The 15,166-nt window shown below is 53.2% G+C and overlaps 8 protein-coding genes across 8 annotated transcripts; 1 reads left to right on the forward strand and 7 right to left on the reverse strand.

The window, feature by feature from the left end:
• Positions 1-108: 108 nt before the first annotated feature.
• Positions 109-2,787, forward strand: CTAM01_12055 (uncharacterized protein; the record flags this gene model as incomplete). Its single annotated transcript, XM_060528063.1, has 6 exons — positions 109-333; positions 447-865; positions 1,008-1,269; positions 1,395-1,717; positions 1,775-2,104; positions 2,163-2,787. The coding sequence occupies 6 exons, from the start codon at positions 109-111 to the stop codon at positions 2,785-2,787; spliced, it is 2,184 nt and encodes a 727-aa protein (XP_060377330.1).
• Positions 2,788-3,628: 841 nt separating this feature from the next.
• Positions 3,629-3,997, reverse strand: CTAM01_12056 (uncharacterized protein; the record flags this gene model as incomplete). Its single annotated transcript, XM_060528064.1, has 1 exon — positions 3,629-3,997. A coding segment is annotated over one exon (369 nt), but the record flags the coding sequence as incomplete, so codon positions are not given.
• A 12-nt stretch (positions 3,998-4,009) lies between these two features.
• On the reverse strand, positions 4,010-5,983 carry CTAM01_12057 (uncharacterized protein; the record flags this gene model as incomplete). The annotated part of the gene is made up of 1 exon (XM_060528065.1): positions 4,010-5,983. One exon carries the CDS (start codon positions 5,981-5,983, stop codon positions 4,010-4,012), a length of 1,974 nt encoding a protein of 657 aa, XP_060377332.1.
• Positions 5,984-6,680: 697 nt separating this feature from the next.
• CTAM01_12058 (2OG-Fe(II)oxygenase family Oxidoreductase) lies at positions 6,681-7,673 on the reverse strand (the record flags this gene model as incomplete). The annotated part of the gene is made up of 1 exon (XM_060528066.1): positions 6,681-7,673. The coding sequence occupies one exon, from the start codon at positions 7,671-7,673 to the stop codon at positions 6,681-6,683; it is 993 nt and encodes a 330-aa protein (XP_060377333.1).
• Positions 7,674-8,705: 1,032 nt separating this feature from the next.
• On the reverse strand, positions 8,706-9,679 carry CTAM01_12059 (uncharacterized protein; the record flags this gene model as incomplete). Its single annotated transcript, XM_060528067.1, has 3 exons — positions 8,706-8,809; positions 8,865-9,300; positions 9,380-9,679. 3 exons carry the CDS (start codon positions 9,677-9,679, stop codon positions 8,706-8,708), a joined length of 840 nt encoding a protein of 279 aa, XP_060377334.1.
• A 1,005-nt stretch (positions 9,680-10,684) lies between these two features.
• On the reverse strand, positions 10,685-11,725 carry CTAM01_12060 (cyclin; the record flags this gene model as incomplete). Its single annotated transcript, XM_060528068.1, has 1 exon — positions 10,685-11,725. One exon carries the CDS (start codon positions 11,723-11,725, stop codon positions 10,685-10,687), a length of 1,041 nt encoding a protein of 346 aa, XP_060377335.1.
• A 700-nt stretch (positions 11,726-12,425) lies between these two features.
• On the reverse strand, positions 12,426-13,225 carry CTAM01_12061 (uncharacterized protein; the record flags this gene model as incomplete). Its single annotated transcript, XM_060528069.1, has 2 exons — positions 12,426-12,758; positions 13,064-13,225. Coding segments are annotated over 2 exons (495 nt in total), but the record flags the coding sequence as incomplete, so codon positions are not given.
• A 776-nt stretch (positions 13,226-14,001) lies between these two features.
• CTAM01_12062 (uncharacterized protein) lies at positions 14,002-14,330 on the reverse strand (the record flags this gene model as incomplete). The annotated part of the gene is made up of 2 exons (XM_060528070.1): positions 14,002-14,039; positions 14,123-14,330. The coding sequence occupies 2 exons, from the start codon at positions 14,328-14,330 to the stop codon at positions 14,002-14,004; spliced, it is 246 nt and encodes an 81-aa protein (XP_060377337.1).
• Positions 14,331-15,166: the final 836 nt, after the last annotated feature.

Below are 15,166 nucleotides of genomic sequence, written 5' to 3' on the forward strand. Positions count from 1 at the left end.
TGCCACCTCCCATCCACCGTCCGCGGGTGTTCCCTCGAGCAGGTTCGGAAATGACCTGATACGCGTGGCGACTGCCGTCGAAATGCCACCCAATCGAAACCATCCAACATGTCGCCGTTTCGCCCGCTGCGGCCGCGGCCATTAGCCGAAGGGTCACCGGCCAACCTACGGCAGAACCCCGATTCCAATCCTGATCCCAATGCCGAGCCCGGTACCGGTACCGTACGCGGTCCCGGTCTTGGGCCTGGTCGACCTAACATCAGCCTTCGCCGTCCTGCGCGGCCACGCAAGACCAACAGCGCCTGTGATCCGTGCCGGAGGCGAAAGACAAAGGTGGGCCTTGGCCTCCCCTGTCTTGCGTTTGCCCTGCGGCGTTGTTTCTCGACGTGCCAATCAGTTTACATGCTTTGGATCCCTCCGCAAGGTGCTAATTGCCGTCTTGATAGTGCGATGGACGGCTCCCACGATGTGTTATGTGTGATCACCGAACGGAAAATTGCGAATACACCTATACCGTCCGACATCGTGTAACTCTTGCCGAAGTGGAGCAGTCCAAACGAGGTGGCCCTGCCGAGATACTCGAATCTCTTCGAACACTTCCGCCAGAACAAGCCCTCGAATTGTTTCGCAAACTACGCAACGAGACGCCCGGACGTGCTTTGAATCTTGCACGCCCATCCGATCAGCAACACCTTAGAGGCCTTCTCCCACCCACGCAGAACAGCCTTGGTTTCGAATTGACGATTCGACACCCTGTGGCATATCCTGCCCTGTTCCCGGTGCCGTACACGGACTTGACTCTCGGAGCCTTACTCCAGCCTGTGACGAAGGCATGGTTGCAAGGGCAGCAGGGGCAGCAAGATGCGTATGTCAATCTTATCAATTCTCTAATACAGATCCTCATTGTCAGGGGAGCCTGTGAACGTACCTTCAACCGGCACTGCCATCACAAGATGGCTCGAGGCTCGACCGAATGCCACCATGGCGTACTGACTTATAAGTCACAGGTCTTCAAGACAGGTCTCCCCTTTCGGGGGTCCATACCTGACTCCCGAGCGAGATGAGGACGCAAGTTCAGGATCAAAAACCGGTTCACCTGATCATACAGGGGCTGTGAATCCCAAACCACTCTTCGACGAACGATTACGTCTGCTTGATGTCAGCAAGTGGACAAACATCCCTATACCGAACGACCTTGCCATCAGTGTTATATCGCACTATCTTGACATTGATTACGCTACGATACCCCTTTTCGACGCCGACCTGTTTGTACGAGATTTGGTTAATGTTCAACATTTCTTTTGCTCTCCGTTTCTTGTCACTGCCGTGTTGAGTTGGGCATGTGTATGTTGCCCATCATCCCCATTGCAATCATCAGGTGCTGACACAAACAGCAAGCATATACGACCCTCCATACCGATGCCGCCGCTTTCAGTGTAGCTCTTTTCGCGGAATCTCAGCAGTACTTCTCTGATCAGCAGCAACCCAATAGCGTTACAACAGTCGCTGCACTTCAAATCCTAAGCATGTGCGCCGTGACGTACGGCAAAGACGACATGAGTCTTCGGTTCCTACAAGAAAGTGTTAGGTTGGGCAAAGCGATGGGCCTCTTCAATGTTCAGACCGAGGCCGAATCTGCGACCGTCTGGCTTGGCGGCCATACAGAGTGGACGAGAGCGGCGTCATACACGGCCTGGGGCGTTTACAATTGGGTATCGTGAGTAGCCTTTACCCTATGAACGTTGCTATTGAGAGACGCCTCTAACCCACGTAGGGTATATTCCCTCCACTACCGCGTCCACGAAATCCACACACCGCCGTTGCTGCCGATGCCTAGAGATCTGGTCTTATTTCTACCAAGCGACGATCCGAGGTCAGCCAAGACCGCATTCCATGCCCAGCTCCTCAGTGCCGCGAGCGATATGTGGGTTATCTTCAAGGACATACTGGAAAGATTCTACGGCCCTCAATACCACGGCGCCACGCTTGAGTCGACACTGAGATTCGCAGAAGGGACATATCACCGTCTACTTTGCTGGTCTGGCGCACTCTCTCTGGATATGGCAAGAGGCGAAGAAAGTAACCACAGCGTCATGCTATTGCAGTACGTCTGGCCTAGACCTGAATCCCATGATGCGTTCCGACTAATATTGGCCCAACAGCGTTTACTTCCACGCCGTGGTGACCGATCTATTCCGTCCTTTCCTCGCAACCGAGCACAAATCACAGCGCCTCTACTCCTTCAGCACACAACACGCTACCCCCGAAGCAGTCTATGCTTCGTCCGTTACACAGCTTAAGCGACTACTCCTGCTCTACCGCCTGAGATACAAGAACGCGAATTACTCCGTCCTCTGGCAGACTGCAGCCGTCTACGTCGCCAACGCCATGATCCGAGAAGGGGGACTATCACTACGGGCTGACGACCAACCCGGAAACGAGTGGAAGTTCTATTTGGACGTCTGCCTCGCAGGCCTAGAGGACTTGTACGCGTCGTTCCCCGTCTTTGGGTCAATCGCCCAGGGCATGGTGGGCATGGCGCTGCGACACTCGGCGATACGAACAAGTAAGGCCACCCGCGTGCTGGCGCAACTCGATGATATCGAGCGGCGGCACGCATCTCTCAAAGGTATGACGGACAAGACGGAGGCGCGGTGGATCATCGACTTGAACCTTGCGACGACTGATTTCGAGGGTGCTCAAGCTCGCAACCTCGTCGAAGAGCTTCAGAAGTTGATGGTTGAGCAGACCGAGTCTGAGAATCTGGGTGATGATGGAAAACAATGAGGCGTTTATACCGTGACTTTTCGAGCTGTCCATGGGAAATGCACCGACACGGATCTACTTTTTGCGGTATTGAACTTCTTGCCGTAGAAAAATATCACCTCATCCTCGACAATCTTTGTCGTTCTAACGCAATATATCAATCAAGACTTTCTGCGATACACGGTGTGGGAACTTGATAAGTGATAAATTGGGAAGGCAGCTCTGTATTGAAGCGAAGCTGATATAGACAACAAGTAGCCCTTCATTGAACAATTCGGAAGAGTTTTGGATCATGTTGATGACCGCGACTACTCGTGTTTGATGTGACGCTGCGCTGTCGGTGAAAAAAACATGCTGGGTTTCTGTAGAGAATCATGGGAAGCAGCACAAGGGGAAGACATCGCGTAAATCACCCGGCATGTATTCTTTTCTCACTGGTTACGGAGCTTGTGTTATATTGCATCTCGATGAGGAAGCTTATGGAGTGAACAGGTAGTTCTGGAAGAGACAAATCAAAGGTCTCGGGGAGGCAGACAGGGAAATGTCGGCAGAAAACCATCTTGATCTGTTCCGCCCGCATCTCAGTGATCTCTCCCCCTCCAAAACCTTTCAAGCATCTTCCAAGAGACGCATAGTCCAAGGAAGGTCATCAACGATGTGTCTTCGAGATCTCGTACAGCTTGGTGTCCCTTGAACGTACGAATCATCCCCACGAGATTTTTTCGCGTATCTTGCTAGTGGCCTTTGAAACAAACAGTGTTGATTCGGTTTCGGAGGAAGGAATTCTCTAGCCAGTGTAGCCGAATCATCGGAGGAAGTAAGAGTCGGACTCAGGGGACAGCTCACCACTATGATCATCGCATCATTGATCACTGTCGACATCGCCTCTGTAAGGCTCTCCGTAGAGCCTAGCCCACCTTTGCTTTGCCTCCTCGTCCAAAGGCCGACCTTGGATGTGCCCGCCAAACAACATCAACCTATCCCAGTAATCAAAGCACCGCGAGCTAAACATTAACTTCATGGTCAGCTCAAACACTGGCTCGGTGCCATCCCTCCCAATGTGAGTGACTATCCAGGTAAACGTGGTTAAAACGTTGGCAAGCTCTCCATCCACCGCTCGAATAGCGGCAATTGCGTCGTCAGAAGATCGGCCAACGTTGCCATCATCGCCTGTAGTCACGTCGACGCCCAATAATTCTGCGCAAGAGGCGATAAGTCGATCGGCGTGCACGTCGCCCGTCTTCTAAGCGGACGCCGCTTCGTTCCAAATCCTCATCGTCTCGTTGCGCGTCGGAAGTAGACAGTCTTCAAAGGCCTTTCGCACCTGAGCCTTTCCCAGATCTTCATCGTCGATGTTGATGCGAGTTTTGAGTTCTCGAGCACATTTGGCCACATGCTCTCCGTCAGCTAGATCTATATGGAGTAATCTGTGAAGAGTGCGACGATCGATCTTGGAGATGCGATCGGCATCGGCGGCGTCGAACTCAGCAATCAGCTTTTGAAGATCGATCCCTCCGGGTAATTTGCGTCTTGCGGCAGGCTGATTTTCTAACCCAGGCCACGTGAGATGGCCATCTAGGTCTAATGTGACGGACTTGTCGATGAGCCCTGCGTTCTGACCCTGTCGGATCTTTTTGATAAAGACTTTGTAGTAGTCCTTGGTGTCTTGGATACTCTTGTCAAGTGGGATGCATGGACCGGAGGGACTACCGACATTTCTGTCCTCGGCTTCGAGCTCATATGACACCTGCGTATCCCCATTGTCCGGGTCAGAATATGAGTCGAAAGTCACCGCCTCAGACCAGGGCGATCGAACCGACATCTTTGGCGCTGACCATATCTGATGATCGAGTTGATCCTGATAGGGCTCCAGGGCCTTGAGGCAAATCTCTTCATCGGCCACAGGACGCCAAAGATTGGGGTTGGACTGAACGTGCTTTGGAAGGAATAAACCATGCATCAGCGTATCCCTCGTCCTCCTGCCCATGTTAGGCCACTTTTCATTAGTGTACCCAGCGAAACCCAAAGTGTAGATGTCGGGCATCATCAGCAGGGCGGTGAGCTCTGGGGAGGGCGGTGCTCGAGTTCCATGGTTCAGAGGCATGGTAATTTCTGATCCTTCCCAAGAAGGGGGCACGATCTCTAGCCAGTCCTCCTCGTCAAGTTCCATCTCATCAATGTACTTGAAAACAACATCGGTATTGATGTCCTCGTCGTTGATCACGAAGGCGTCGAGCTTCTTATCGTTGCCGTAAAAGTAGTCCACGGCGCGAAAGATGTGGACGTAGGCCGAGAGCTTGAGTTCCTCGTGGATCCGAAAGTAGTGCGGCCCATACAATATCATCTGGGCAAGCGAAACCAAAGGAACAGGCTTCATGGGCTTATTCGCCCCCTTCTCGGCTCCTAGATCAAGAGCGTGGTAGCAGTCATGATAAATGATGGCTAAGATCAAGGCAAGGATTGGAGACACAATATCTTGCTCGTACTTGGCAAGGAACGCGTCAATTTCACTCATGAGACCTTTTGGGATGCTTATTCCCTGCATCTTCGGCATCATCAGTCTAAAGTGCCTCCACTTGTCCTCTCTCGTGTCAGATATGGCGGCGTAATCGGGCATAGTTTCTGCAGAGGCCACGAGTAAAGGACATGTGTAGCCCGCGGCGAAGGCATCCTGCTGTTGTTTCTTGTATTCCGCTAACTCATTCTCTGGTACGGCTCGGAACTTGCTCCCGTAGCCTTGTTCCCTTGACAAGTGCTTCAGAAAGAGTACCTGATTGGGGCGAAGCATATCGACGGGCGGGATGATGAGACACGGAAGCGTCATGCTCGAGCCTGTGCGCGCAATGTATTCGTAGGTATTGTTTTTCAGCGAGCTCACAGCGACGCTGCGAGTGAATGCGGGCGTGAAGTCGGTCGCATTGATGCCGACGTAGTAAGAGTCAATCGCGAGCGGTTTGCCAATCGTGTACCGTCGATGACACCGTTTGAGTAGGGTAACGATGATAAAATTGCCGGGGTCGTTGAGGAAGACCACCTTTTCTGGATCATCTTGGGAAGAGGTGTAGCCATCGGTTGAGTTGTCTGGTGAGAATTGACGATCTTGAAGCTTGAAAAAAGTGCCGGCGAGTTGGATGGGTTTCGGCAGCCCATTGTCCTCTTCATTCTTGACGGCATCGGCTTCACCATTGTGCCGGTGGCGTGCGACAGCACCCTCCATGGTAGTCCTCTGGGGCCGAAAGAATGGGCTTCCGTATGGTACCTGCCGGGAATTTGAGGACGCTCCGTCGAGAAGTCGGCGTGGCGGTTGAGGGGAGAGGTAGAGAACTTCGGGAAGCGACAGAAGAGGCAAATTTGAAGATGGGATGTCTATCATGTGGGAGAGGCAGTCGCGAGTGCGCAAGCTTTTGCGTGGGTTGAGTTTGACACGATATTTGAGTGGGCAAAAGGAAAGAAAGTATATAGACTGCAATTGAAGGAAAGACCGCGGTCTCCTTTATATGAATACAAGGCAGGAAGCGATGGAGACTTGGCCGAGGGAAGGTACTCAAGGTACCTTCGGTATTCGAGATGATGAGGTCAGTGAAGGAAAGAACAATTCAGAAGGTAAAGTAAGATGTATGTACAAAGGAAAGACCTACGGGAGCTTTGCTTCCTCGTAGTGGGAGTATTTAGTTTTCCGAGTTATTCTGGAGTGTCTTTCGAAGCTAAGAACAATCCCTTTTGGCATGGCAATTCTCATGCTTCGGCACCGGGAGTTCTGCAGTAAGTCAAGGACTTATCATGCTCAAGTTGTAAACAATCATGTCCAAGTACTCAATACCGAAAGGGAAAAAGGGATGTGGGCGGCTTCAGATATTTGAATATGCTCTCCACGAGATCTACCTACCTACCCAAGGCTGGCTTGGTCACCTACCTCAGATGGGATCAGCTTCAGCATCATCAACAATCAGCTCCTCCTCCTTCTCTTCGACCTTCACCTTCTCAGCTCCCAGCACACTCTCACCTTCATGCTCCGGCCCCTCTCCCTCCCGCCAAGCCTCAGGCCCAAGATACGTCCTCGGCCAAATATTCATCGCAGTCTTCAGCCCATCCCCAACAGGCAACCCAGCATGCACAACCCTCACATCCCCCGTCCCATTCTCATGCAAATTCACCCAAAACACTGCATTCCCCCTCACAGGTTTGAACGCGATCCCACCATCATTGTGCTTCCTCCACATAGTCCCTTCATCATCCAGCCTCCGATGCTGCGGCGTAACAGCCTCAATCTTGGGAAACCACGTCTCGCCACCCGTACACTCGTCCTCCAAAATCGCAAAGAAGCTCGCCACCCGGTTCCACTTCCTTCTTCGTCCTGTCCTAACATCAGGTTGGAAATCATCGTACCAGTCGTGGTGGACGTTGAATCTCTGGCCTTTTGTATACCGCACCAACTGGGGCGGTCCAATCTCGTCCCGCCCGGGCGCCATCATCGTGCCCAGGAACCCTTCCGCCCTGGCGAGCACGCATTGCACGGCGACATCGTCGGCAGGGAGACCAGCAGACCAGGAGGTTCTATCTGGCGTTCCTTGCGTTCTGCCATTCTTGACGACGTAGGAGGGTTTGAAGGCTGGTTCGCCTGCTTCCAGGAGGGATGCGATGTCTGCTTCGGAGAGGAAGTTGTGGATGTAGATTACCAAGGGATCGAGGGAGACGATTTGCGTGGTGTAGTTTTGGGATTGGCAGGCGTAGGGCTCCGATGTCAAGATCTCGGGTTCAGAAAAGGCATCATCTGTCGGTGGGGAGAGGATCCTGTTCAGTGATGTTTGGAGACGGGAGGGGATATCGTGTTGTTGGATGTACGGGAGGGAGATTGCTACGAGAGCCGTGTAGGCCGATAACCCGAGAATCTTGGTGATTGCGCTCATGATGTATCACCCATCCGAAGCGCTTCTACACGATTAAGTAACAATGGCGACGATGAAGAGACGTCATGAAGGGACAGACGACGGGGAGTCTGGGGGGTGGCATCTTCATTTAAGACGGCATCTCAGACCCTGTCCAGGGTCCTACACCTATCTACCTGGCTGCTCCGATCTGGTTCATCTACTTCGAATCTGTCCCCAATCCGAGGTTCCGAATGCTGCCTCAGATAGATCAAATGGAGCGTCGTCCTCCGACTGGGCGGAGAAACTCTTTCTTCACCCGGACCGCATCCCGTACCCCGCATTTTTGGGGTAGCTGTGCCTCACCGAGCCCCGCCGAAACCACCTGGGGCACGGCTCTCGGTGAGACATCGGTGAAGGTTGATGCCTTCTACAAAATCGTATATCAAACGCTTGACCACCTTCGTATCAGGATTTTTTATAGCAAATAAGCGACAAATAAGAGAGGGCAATGTTCATCACATAATCCACTGCGTCCATACTATCAAGTGGAATTTTTTTTTTAAAAAGAAAAAAAAGAAATAAGAAAAAATAAAAAAGAACGAGGGAAGGCGGAGAGGTACGAGGCGTGTGTCACAATGGCTCCTTTAGTCCCTGCGCAGCACCAAACTCGTCCTTCATCAAAAGTCAAACATGGTGACAGCAGTCACACGGTCCGGACGAAAGGCATTGCTTTGTAGCTCCATACCTTACTATACATATATGCAATGCTCCCAGACCCACAGGCAGCAAGTTGGTCTTCAAAATATTTCCCACAGTGGTATCCACGGCTTCCTATACACCAGGACAATACGCGTACAGCAAGACCGGGCATAGCAGTCTGCAAAGGAATCAAACAACTTCCTATTCGCCTTTTTGCACAATCGCATCTACTCCGGCCCAGTGTTGTACGAGAATCAGGGGGTATGGCGAATGGTTCCAGGAAATGCCAAAAGCTCCATCGAAAAAAGATCCCTGAACCATGGTAGCAAACGCCACGCAAGAAATGCACCGTTAAATTCGCTCCCTGTCGCTCTAGATCTGGCTGTGTCGCGCACGCTTGCGAGCGCTTCCTTGAGATGATGATGGGTGCAGCTTGTCGTTCTTCTCCCTCTTGAGCTTGTCGTCGAGGACACGGGCTACTGGTAGTTAGCATAGTCATTATTTTCACCGTATTCGAGCGCCGCCACATACTAAGCACGTCGTATCCGAACTGGGGGTACTCCAAGCACAGAGAGCGGAACTCGTCCTCGGCCTCGGAGCGGAGGGTATGCGAGCGCATGGCCCAGAACTGTGCGACGGGAGCGCGGATGGTGGTGTCGTCCTTGCCAGTGTAGGCGTAGACGTAGCGGGCGTAGGCGATCTCGCCCTTGGCCGTCGAGTTGACGCAGTGGATCTTGGAACTGGCGAGCGAGCGGAGACTTGGGACACCGAACTTCTCAGCCAGGGTGTAAACGCGCGCGTGCTTCAGCAGCTGCGTGCCGTCTGCATCGACTTCGGGAGTCGAGGGGTCTTGCTCGAGTGTGCGCGAACCGGCAACCTTGCGGGGGAAGTACTCTCCTGTGTAGAGGAACTCGAGGAAGCATCCGACCGCGTCGAGGTCTTCACCAACGAGCTCGACTTGGCGCGGCTGTTGCGCATTGAGTCAGTAACGTCGGGGAAATGCAGAATGCGCCGGGTGAATGCCGCAACGTGGGAGGACCACTTACGCTACCATCGTCGCTGAACTGGGCGCAGGCCTCCTTGAAGAAGGGGCTTTGCATCAGAAGCGCCTGATGAGCTGTAACAATTGCTTCCGACTCGCCCTGCCCGACCAAGAGGGTGACGACGGGGCTGGACAGGTAGCTGACGAAAGTGGTGCGCGGCTCGACGGGGTCGCTCTCGCCGCCCTCGGCAAAGGGGAGTTCCTCAGCGTTGGCATCGCCCTCCTCGGCCATCTCGACGTCGGCGCCAGGATTGGCAGGGGCATCCTCAACAATCTCGACGTCGTTGTTGAATTCTTCGGCCATTGTAACTGGTTCGGTCGCGAGTGTGCCTGGTTTTACTTGAGAGAGTGGTTCGATCAGACTGCGTCGGGCAGCACGGTTTATCGCGACAGCAATCGGTCAATTGATCGCGTAGACGTTTGAACCAGATCGGGCGCGTAAAGACAGGCGTAAAAGAACGTGGCGGGCGTCAATGTCTAGATTGAATTGAGATTGAATCAACGACAAGCGGGAGTTGGGAAGAGAAAGTCTGTCCAGGTTCCAGATTGGGGGGGGCACGGGCGAGGCGGCGGAGCTCTGAGCTTCAAGGTAAGGGAAGGTAGGGAACCAAGCTGGCTGCAGCTGCCTCCGCCATGCGCACGGTACCCGTTAGAAGCGGGTCTGAGTGGTTCCGTTCTTTTTCCACAGGCAACATGCGACTCTGGGCAGGCACACCCCATCCAACTTGCAGACTTTCTCCAGTGAGTGTTCCTGCCAAGCGTAACGCGACGCGATACCTTGATACAGGTACCCAAGTAACCTATCGATAAGCTTTAATTTGATCGCCATTTATCGATGAGCCACTTTTCGCACGCGATCCCTTGTAGGTAGGTAAGGTAGGTAATTGGGTTGAGGCACATGTCATCGCATCTTAGATCCCTACCTCTATCCAGGAAGAAACAGCAGTTGAGACGAAAGTCAATGTTCATATTGTCGCGTGGCGGCATTCGCATTCAGAGAACAGTAAACTTGTCAACAAAGTTGATTGCCAAGGGATTGTTAAAGATTACACCAGCACCCACCACCATCGTCGTCTTCAACTCAAGCAAAAGGAGCCTCAAAAGTTATATTCAACACCAAGGAGATAGCCCCGCTCCATTAAGAGTGTACTTTGTACCATGAAGCGAATCGGTATCAGACGTAACATACCCAGAAGTACACCGTTGCAATGCAATGTGATGATGCGCTCTTGCTCCTTCAAATGCCACAACCATGCTGCAAACACAGTGACCTATCCCATTGCCCTCAGGTCTTCTCATTATGCCCTCCTCATTTCCATTGGTTTTCCTGTCCGGAGTGCGCCGACTCTCTAGGCTTCCTGTTCAACGACAGATTCGGTATACTGGGATGTATGAGCCTCAATGGCTGCTCCTGCTTCAGAACCTCCCAGTGCTTCTTCAGCGTATCTTCTCTGACCACCAGCTCAAAGTTCGCCAGGAAGCAAAAACTAATCTCCAAGCGCGCCAACTCGACGTCGCTAACGCCTCCAACTTTGGCAATCTTGCTGTGCGGGTAGCTGAGGTCTTCCAACGCCTTCATTGCCACTCGAAGTCCCGCTAGAACCAATCGATGCGCATTTCGCCGCGTCACAGGAATCGCTCGTTCGTCAACAGCTAAGCGGTGGATATACAGGCTAGTAGCAAGGTACACAGCAGTGCTCATCGGGCACCATTGGTGGATTCGCGCTAGATATTCGTCGATACCAATGGGCGGCGGTTTCTTGGAGTAGAACTTGCGCGTGATTGCACTATGCTGAAGATTAATCGGCTGCGAGTTCTCCCCAATTATTATATGTGGTTCGGGTGCTTTCGGTGGCGGTGGTGGTGTCGGCGATTGTGTCTGCCGCAGATGGACACCGTCTATTAATTGTGGTGTCGAGCTACTCGAGCCGCTCATCTGGGACATCATCGGTGGTCGACGAGGCGAAGACGCTGAAGCTGCGGCTGCAGCCTCAGCCTCCTTGCGCATGCGAGCCAGGTTCTTTTGTGAGCTTGTGCGAATGAGCTCCTTCTCTGCCGCCATTCCTCGCATATTGGGTAGTGTCGGGCTTGTAGGAGGTGGTGTTGGAGGAATATCGCCTGTTATCTTCACGAGAGCCTCGATTCCACCACTCAAGAGCTTCATCGCCGCCCTAGGCGATAACTTGAAGACATCGGTGTTTTCGGGGACATTCGGGGGGCTATCGCAGTCGGCAACGCTCAGTCGCGGATCGGATGAAGGGTTCGGCGGTGGCGGAAGGTCGGGGACGGCGCTCGCGTTCGAGTCTGTCTGCTCCAGAGGCAGGCCCTCCTCAACAGGCTTCGGAGTCATCCCTGCGGTGCTTTGGTGTTGGTCCTGGGGGACACACCGGGGACGGTTATAAGGCGACAATGACGTCGGGTTAGGGTACGAGAGTAGTGTCTCGGTGTGTTCGGCGTGGGCAACAGCGAGCATCTAACGCTTCGAGAAAACAAATAATCATAAGCAAAAGCCCCGACGGGAGCCGTGTGATGTGTGTACCGTTGAGCTATTTCACACAACTTTCATGGCCCAAACTACTATCTTTGCACAGTTGCAGTTCCCTCGGCCAGATTCGGCTTGCGGGGGTCGGAATATGTCGCGGGGAGGCTCTTTCGCAGGTGGCCCCCAAATGGTCTGGCCCGAATGGCGTAGTTTCGAGCCGTTCTAAGACAAGCTAACAGACTTGGTCCTTGGAAGAAAAGAAGGAACTTGGCGTGGAATCGTGGTTCGACTAGTAGGATGGAATTATCGTCGTTCGGCCGCGAAATATGAAAGGGCGAGCAGAGGGGCAAGCTGGTGATCGGCGCAAGGCGATATTTCACCAAGGGTGTCTCTTGGTGGTCAAGAGGGGCTCGAAAAGGTCGGTCAATATTAATGCGGTGCGGCTGCACGTCTCGTTTGGGGGGTTAGAGCAAAGCAAGTGGTTCGGTTGGCAATGTCTCGCTCGGAGCAATATCGTTGGTGGTGGTATCGGTGGTTCGTGGTGGTGGTCTGGACCGACAAGGTTGAATTACTGGTAAAGGTGCTTGTGACAGAGCACAATCTTTTTGCTGATCTCGAAGCTAGTGCGGGGAACTGCAGGCATGCGGTAGGCGAAGAGAGCCCAAAAGACACGGCATCCCCGTTGCGGTGGAGGGATCGGCGATCGTCTGAAGTCGAGGACGCTGCAAAGTGCTGTATTAATGGCCAAACACACTGCAACTGCAGGTAGGTGGCAGACCAAACAACGATGAAGGCCGGGGAAGAGGACGGCTTGGAGCTGCAGGCGAAGCGATGCGCTGAGAACAAATTGGGTGCCACCTGCAAGAAAAGCAAAAGGCTGGGCAGGCCGCAGAACAGCAGACTATGGGTGGCGTTTGCCTGATGGGATTTGGAGCTGGTGCAATGCAGCGGACGTCGCCGGTGCAAAGTGTACAAGCAGGGAAGCGTAGGTAGTGCCGCACAGGGGATGGAAAGTCGTATTATTCTCTGCGGAGGCGACCTGACTGGGAACGCGCTTCAACAAGCCGTGCAGTTTGTGTACTCGAGCAGATAGCGGGGGACAGACGGGCTGAATAGACCGACGGAAGAAATGTTGTACGTAGTAGTAGTTTGGCGGGCAAAAAATTGCGGTATCAGTGGATGACCACCTGATGAGTCGACAAGTACTCCAAGCTGGTGGTGGCTGGCTGACTTGTTGATGGGGCGAGAGAGGAGATATGCAGGAACCACGACAGGAGGTGAGCCGAGGTGGCGAAGAGGATGGCCAAATAGTAAGAAGAATGGGATGATAACGGAAGGGCTAGTGCGCTGCCTTAGCCAGATGGGCACCTATCGAATGTGTATTGATGAATTTGCTGATCCTAGGTCGTCGTGGACGTCCCCGGTTATGTGTCGATCGTGGTCTGCGTCTGCATCTGCATGTAATGTTGTCGAGTGCGCCGGGTCGGGATGGGAGTCCGGGACATTTTAATGAGCGGTTGAAATTTTGGAGAAATTTCATTGTTCGGAAGGAGGCCGGGATTTTGGGAAGGCGGACGTGGAGGTGGAGGTGGAGAGGCAGGCACGCAGGTTCCACAGGCCGAGGATGGAACTGTGTGAAAGTACATACCGGTACATACTCCGTAGAGGCAGTCCCTTCCTTGGTGCCCGCTTGCCCGTATCGCCTTTTCCTCATCCTTGTTCTTGCCATCCTTGGTGCCTTCCTCGAGTTTTCTGTTTTCCTTCCTATTTTGAAGTGATGCTTACACCTTCCCTCCAGCTCCTCTACCTAAGGTATGTCCCGGTAGGTACCTAGGTAGGTTGGTATGGTAAGGTAGGTACGGTACCTCAAGACAGGTATGTACGTACACAGTCATCCATCCATACCTTACATGGATCTCAAGAAGGACCACAGAAACAACGGCTGCTGACTTGGAATTGACACATTTTGCTCGCACACTCTTACACACACGAACAAGATGGCAGCCGCGCCCTCGAATTTGGGTTTACATCGCCTCGCATCGGGCAGGACGGCTGCAGAGATAGCTCGGCTCCCGCGGTGACGGTTCAAATTCTCGTGTAATAAGTGAGGGGCTCCCTGGCGACGGGACATGACTAAGATGCGATTAGGTGCCCGTTAAGGCCCGATAGCAGATGGGTTGCCCTGATATCAACGGAATTTCATTCACCCAAGCACAATGCCTGCGGCTACCTTACATTGCGGAATTCGATAGGTTGGAGACACGCATAAGGCACCTGTATGGTGTTGTCTTGCAGGTGGCATCCGCTCGCCCTTTCCTGCCTTGCCCTGCAGTGGTCCCTTCCTCGTTCTCAGTCTTGTCGCAAACCTGGAGTGTGTGCTTCCTCCAAATCCCCTCAGCGGGCACCTTCCATCCATGTGGTGTGGTGATGAATTTGAGCAGGGGTTCGACAGAGCTAAGAGCAGCACAGACATTGGCCTGGCCGGTGCTGTGCCCCCACCCCTCACCCACCCCCCCCCCCCCGTTTTATTTTGGAGGCAGGCGCCGATGGTGGCTCAAAGTGGAGTTTTAGGGGTCCCTTTTTGCTTGTCAAATGACCAGATTTGATGCACGAGCCCTCGGATAATTGAGGCAGGCATCACTGCAGGCTCTCGAAAGCTGACGGAACGCTCTTCCAGATCTTCTAGGCTTTCTATCCACCCCGAGCTTGACTGGCTGGCTGGTGGAGCTTTTCACTAATGTGTCTTGAATTGCCATTGATTTTTTTTTCTGCATCTTCCCACGCCGCTGCAGATTCGATGTGACGGCAAACTGACGATAATGATACGAACATCCAATGTGTCCCTGTCCAAACGACCCATCGGTGGCAAACACATCGAAATCTCGGCTACACACCACACCACTTCCTTCTCCCGACTCAGTCGACTAACATGGCATCGCATACTTACCTACCCCCAGGCTTGTGCCGCAAAACCCACCCATCCATCCCCTGATTATCATCCATGGCCAGTTAGGCTCGTCGCGTACATCACACACCACGCAGACTAGCCATGATTCTGGCCGGCTTCTCGGGGAGATCTACCCGCTGGGTTAGGGGAAGTCTAGGTCTAGGTCTCGCTGCTACTTGGGCTCCTTTGGCCTCGTTCACCGTTGCCCGCAGCCTATTGCAGCGATGATAACGAACAGCTCTCATATTCAACAATACCATCTCAACAGGACCCTCCGTCTATGTGGCTACTAATGTCGGAAGCTACCCAGCGAACATGATCCCATCGCGAAGCTAGATGACAAGTCGCGGTCGTCGATGGAT

This window comes from Colletotrichum tamarilloi, assembly GCF_030869305.1.
Source record: "Colletotrichum tamarilloi strain Tom-12 chromosome Unknown Scaffold_71.1, whole genome shotgun sequence".
Classification (NCBI taxonomy): Eukaryota; Fungi; Ascomycota; class Sordariomycetes; order Glomerellales; family Glomerellaceae; genus Colletotrichum; species Colletotrichum tamarilloi.